The 6,000-nt window shown below is 43.2% G+C and overlaps 1 protein-coding gene across 1 annotated transcript in view; it reads left to right on the top strand.

The window, feature by feature from the left end:
* Positions 1-4,131: 4,131 nt before the first annotated feature.
* LOC124805629 (ATP-dependent translocase ABCB1-like) overlaps positions 4,132-6,000 on the top strand; it is a 125,796-nt gene continuing 123,927 nt past the window's right edge. The window contains exons 1-4 of the mRNA XM_047266197.1: positions 4,132-4,146; positions 4,256-4,385; positions 4,435-4,446; positions 4,512-4,669. Coding sequence (XP_047122153.1) covers positions 4,132-4,146; positions 4,256-4,385; positions 4,435-4,446; positions 4,512-4,669 — 315 coding nt within the window. The remainder of the gene's footprint in view (positions 4,147-4,255; positions 4,386-4,434; positions 4,447-4,511; positions 4,670-6,000) is intronic.

Genomic DNA, 6,000 nt, shown 5'->3' with positions numbered 1-6,000 from the left:
TCAAGCGTCTTTTTCGTCGAATAACCTCATTGGCACACAATGCAAAGGAAACTAACCTCATTTCATATTAATTAGAATGTAAAAGTAACTGTAAATGCACCTAATTATTGCAGAATGTTGCCGAAATGCGTTGTGCTTTTAAAATATTAGTAACAAATGTTTCTTGCAATATACCATTATTTCACAAATATCTGACGAAACAGTCGCAGCCCTGAAATAATATCCCCATGACATGGATAAATTTAAGTTAAACCAAGGAAACGATGGAATTTCTAGGACCTGCATTGAACTGGATCCATTCTTTACTGATGGAGTAACTGTTGCAGTTGGGCGCGACTTTATCAAGTAGTATGGCTACGTTAACCCAAGGTCCGACTAAGAGTCGAATCATTCGCGTTTTACATCCTCTGGCGCGCACATTTCCTCCAGACCACCAGGTCCGACATTTTTTTACAAAAAAATATACTGGGCGCCCTGATCTATATAAAAGAATACGTTAGCGTAAGAATTTGTAATAGGTTCAATAGACAAGATTTATCAATTGTTGTGTTGATACTTTCGAGGAAAGTGCTTGATTAGTTTGCAGAGCATCCTCCGAATAAAATCTGAATTTCTTCCTTCATATGAGTGTAAATCTCAAGTTCTTTGATACAGGTTCGTTTTGCGAAATTGGTTTAAGGCGAACAGCATCTTGTAGTATCGCGGAAATGGTGCAGTGGTTGGCAATACGAACACCATTTTCGGATCTCAGTGGTTAAAACTTTTTCTCTAAATCGCATAAGGCAAAGGGTGGTATGTTTCCCTCTGAGCGAGCTAGTACTCCGTCTCCAACGAGACGTCAAACCCTTCCGCGCTTCTTGTAGTCAACGTATATGATCTCAAAATCTGACCTGTATCTCTTATGTGCGAGGCTAGCGAAACCTAATCTGATATGACATATATTTGCAAAGTTACAGGACAAAATATTTCTCATCCAATTAACAGAGAACAGTGATTGTTTTGGAGCGTCGACGTGATGTTAAACTGCTGCTTGGAGTTTATAAGACACTCCGTCACTATCGTAAGTCATGACCTTGAATTGGTGCATATACCACAGTAGGTTTACTTCTTGGTGTATTGACGCGAAGATTCCAACGTGTCGACATGGAATGATGTATCACTCACAGGCATCTAACGCGACGTAAGACCGGTGGACGTAACTAGGTCCCAAACGACAGGAACCGGAGAGGACCATGACGCTTTGTCGGAGACAGTCGTTAGCTCTAAATTACGAAAATCCCTACTATCATTATTCCTAAATAGGATAAATATCAACTCCTCTCCCTCAGCAGAGAGACTAGGAGTAGTAAAAGAAGAAAGTCTAGATTGGACTGCACATACAACTGCAGTGCGCAAGAAGACATCAGCATCTTTCCATGCCCTACAAAAACACAAAGAGCTCTTCCCTCTTGATCTGAAAAAATAATACTTGTACGACCACTCCTACTTTGCTGTTATTGAGTATTGTGATGTCATCGTGCAAGGCCTTTCTCATGGGAGAGCACAGCACCTTGAACGAGTTATGAATGCCTGTGTTCGTCATGTCTATGACATTCAGCTATTTGCTCACATTTCACCATCATACGCCTAGCTATCCTGACTGCGTGCACAAAAGCGCAGAGATCTTTATACAATCTGTCTCCTCGACTGTCTTATCAATGTACACTGTCTTTCGTGTCTCTTCCCGACCTCAAATTTCTCGCCTGAACAAAGTGGCGGAAACTCAATTCCCATCAGAGCTATTTTTTTTTCTCACTCCATAGCTCAGCCACTTTCTCGAAGTCCTTTTCAGTAGCGTGAACCCAGCTCTAGAGTAATCTCCCGCATTCTATTAGAGAACAGAATAACATCTTCAGCTTCACAAGACATGTAATAACATATCTACTGAAGCAGCAATAATGACTTCACTGTTCATATGCTCAGGCGTTACCCCTGTACATCCTTCATTTAAACCAGATCTTCCCTATAGCCCTCTACTGTCAGCTGGTGTAGGGTCGTTTAACGTCTTCTCCGCAGAACTGGCTGTATCACAAAACATGTGTTTTGTACTACTATAAACACTTTTCCACTTCGACATCTACATCTACATGCATGTTGCGCACGTCACCGTACAGTGCGTGGTGGCGAGTATCCTGCACCACTAAAGGTCATTTACTTTCCTACTCCACTCGTAAATTGAGAGAAGGGAAAACGACTTTGTATATTCCTTCTTATGAGCCGTAATTTCTCCTACCTTTTATTCGCAGCAGTAGAATCGCTCTGCAGTCAGATTCAGATGCCGACTCCCTAAATTTTCTCAGTAGGGAACTGTACCTTTCGTCCAAGGATTTCCATTTGGGGTCCTGAACCATCTCTGCAATACTTGCATGTTGTTAGAATCTGCCGTTAACAAGTCCAGCAGCACGCCTCTCAATTACTGCGATGTCTTCCTTTCATCTGACCTAGTACGGACCCCACACACTAGAGCAGTATTGAAGAACAGGTCGCACCAGCATCCTATGTGCAGTCTCCTTTACAGATGAGCTACCCTTTCCTAAAATTCTCCCACTAAACCCAAGTCGAACAACAAACCGAAGTCGAAAATTCTGCTTACGTGCCAAATCCTCAGATTATATTCCCACTTCATATCGCTTTGCTACGTCATGCCCAGATATTTGAACCATGTGACTATGTCAACGAGGAAACTACTAACGCTATAACCGAATACTACGGACTTGTCGTTGCTAATCACCTGCATTAACTTACATTTTTATACATGTAGAGCTAACTGCCATGCATTCCACCAACCAAGAATTTTGTCTATGTCATCTTGTATCCTCCTCCAGTCACTCAACTTCGACTCCATCCGAACATCACAGCATCATTAGGGAACAACCACAGATAGCTGCCAATCGTGTCCGTCAGATCATTTATGTGAAAAGAAAGTAACAGCGGTCCTATCACACTTCCCTGGGGCCCATCTGATGGTACCCTTATACACTATGAACACTCGCCGTCGAGGAGACGTATTGGACTCTATTGCCTAAGATGTCTTCGAGCAAATCACATAACTGGGAATCTGTTACATATGCTCGTATCTTCATTAACAATCTGAAGTACCGTGCAAACGTTTTTTTAGTAAATGTAGAAATATGGAATTTGTCTGTTGCCCTTCGTCCATGGTTCGCTGTATATCAAGTATTTATGTATAGCACTGACATTATTGTTATTTTTGTTATTGTTATTATTATTAGTGGTGGCAGCACCACTAATAGAATTATTGGCACAATAATTTTAATAGTTCCTAGTAGTTTTATTTACTCACATTGTCTCCATACCATTTTCCACATTACAGATACTACTTCTTAGGTACCGGGGATAATTGACTGTAGTTGAATTAAATCAGGTGATGCTAAGGGAATTAGTTTAGGAAATGAGACACTTAAAGTAGTAGGTGAGTATTGCTATTTGGAGAACAAAATAACCGATGATGGTCGAGGTAGAGAGGGTATAAAATGTAGACTCGCAAAGGCAAGCAAAACGTTTCTGCAGAAGAGAAATTTGTTATCATCGAGTATAGATTTAAGTTTCAGGAAGTCTTTTCTGAAAGTAATTGTATGGAGTGTAGCCATATATGGAAGTGAAACATGGACGATAAACAGTTTAAACAAGAAGAAAATAGAAGCTTTCGAAATGTGTTGCTACAGAAGAATGCTGAAAATTAGATGGGTAGCTCACGTAACTAATGAGGAGGTACTGAATAGAATTGGGGAGAGCAGGAATTTGTGGCACAAATTGACTAGAAGACGGGATCGATTGGTAGGACATGTTCTGAGGCATCAAGGGATCACCAGTTTAGTATTGGAGGGCAGCGTGGAAGCTAAAAATCGTAGAGGAAGATCAAGAGATGAATACACTAAGCAGATTAAGAAGAGTGTAGGTTTCGGTAGTTACTTGGAGATGAAGAAGCTTGCACAGGGTAGAGTATCAAGGAGATCTGCGTCAAAGCAGTCTCTGGACTGGAGACCACAACAACAACAGGTACCTATCATGAAAAAAGATACTGTAGGTGTGAAACAACTGTCAGATGTAGGAGACGTCCTGATCCCGCTCATGAAGTCTGGTTACGTAAGTAAACAATGAATATGTTTCATGCATAAGAGGGTTCTTCGTACTACCTGTTAGTTATATAATGCGAGAATCATGAACCACTGCTGTACGGTGTGGCCTTCCACAGTACCGGTTCTCCACTGGCTGGGAGAAGGTGATCCTGATGATCGGGCTGCTCGGGGCTGCGGGAACGGGCGCCTGCCAGCCGCTGAACGTGCTCTTCTTCGGCGACCTGACCGGCATCATGGTGGACTTCGGCTCGCAGCTGGGCCCGGCGATAGCAGCGGCCGCGGCGGCCTACATGAGTGGCTACCGCGAGTACCCGGGGGAGACGCTGATCGAGGCCGTGCTGCGCGTCATGTACTCCACGGAGCGCGCCGAAGACACGGGCACCAACGCCGATGAATTAAAAAAAAATATCACCCAGAAGTTCCTCGACGGCATTCAGACCTTCGCTATCAACAACAGCATTGTCGGCGCCGCCACTTTTATAAGCACATACATCTCTCTCGCCTGCTTCAACTACGTAGCTTATACACAGGTAGGTCAGCGTGCTTGGTTGATCTTTAAGCCTACATTTCTAAAATTCTTCTTGTAGGAGTAGTAAACAGACAGTCAGGTGCAAAACGGAAGGGATATTAAAAACCGCTTTACTAACGTTCAACGTTTATAAATAATGTTCTTCAGAAAGAAATCTGGACAACTGGATTTCGTATTGTGGCAGAGGTACGTTAAAATACAGCCCAAAGGCGTCAGTCGACTATAACATTTGACCTCCATAGTAAGTATTTGGTGCTCAACGTGGTTGTTATCATTTGGTAACTCCTCACCAATCTGAGTGCACCAGCTATGTACTGATGAGGAAGTACCAATGGGCAACAACCATGCTGTGCATGTTATAATTACTATCGAAGTGAAATCTTATATTTGACTAAAATAAATGTATTGTGACTATGGCCTCCCGTCAGGTAGACCGTTCGCCGAGTGCAAGTCTTTCGATTTGACGCCACTTCAGCGACTTTCCCGTCGATGGGAGATGAAATGATGACGATTAGGACCACACAACACCCAGTCCTTGGGCGGAGAAAATCTCCGACCTATCCGGGAATCGAACATGGGCCTTTAGAATTGGCATTCCATCTCGCTGACCACTCAGCTACTTGGTGCAGACATATTTGATGGAGGATGCCCTACTGTCCTAGAGCTCGCAGCAGGTAGTTTCAGTTATGATGCCTGAAATCACATTTCTCATACCCATGTGCCGTGATGAATGGTTCCAATAACTTAATGAGTGGGTTAGTTTCTCGCAACTTTTGTTCCACCGTGAACAAAGTCACGCAAGAGGCAATATCTAGCACCATTTTTCTTAAAATTAAGAAAGATTGATTGAGGCTGGAAGGTAATAGTGTTGACCTGCAACGGTGGCGGCAAGTGCGTGGTGGTCGCAATCCTGAAAACTCATGTGACTACTCGGGGATGTAGTCCTGCATCTGCGATTGGGCAGACCTATTTAGGATAACCGCTGCCGACCCTGCACTCGAAAGGGCCTAGGAAAGGTGGACTAAACATTGGTAGTCACACTTGTACCTGACTGGGAATTCGCACCTAGAAGGTCACGCCTAATTTACGGACGAAAACCAAGAAAGAGCAATGACTATGGGTATTGGAACATGGAATGTCAGTAGCTATCTGGATTTAAATGGTAACAGACCAAAAAGTAGAGCATCTCTCCTCACCCACAAGCTAGCTATATTAGACGTTGCTGCCGTAAGTGAAACCAGACTGCCGGGCGAAGGACACATCAATGAGACTAGCTCATGATACACCATCTTTTGAAAAGGATAGGATGCGGATGAACCACGCTCCCATGGT

This window comes from Schistocerca piceifrons, chromosome 7 (assembly GCF_021461385.2).
Source record: "Schistocerca piceifrons isolate TAMUIC-IGC-003096 chromosome 7, iqSchPice1.1, whole genome shotgun sequence".
Taxonomy (NCBI): Eukaryota; Metazoa; Arthropoda; class Insecta; order Orthoptera; family Acrididae; genus Schistocerca; species Schistocerca piceifrons.
This window is presented reverse-complemented; position numbering and strand designations above follow the sequence as displayed.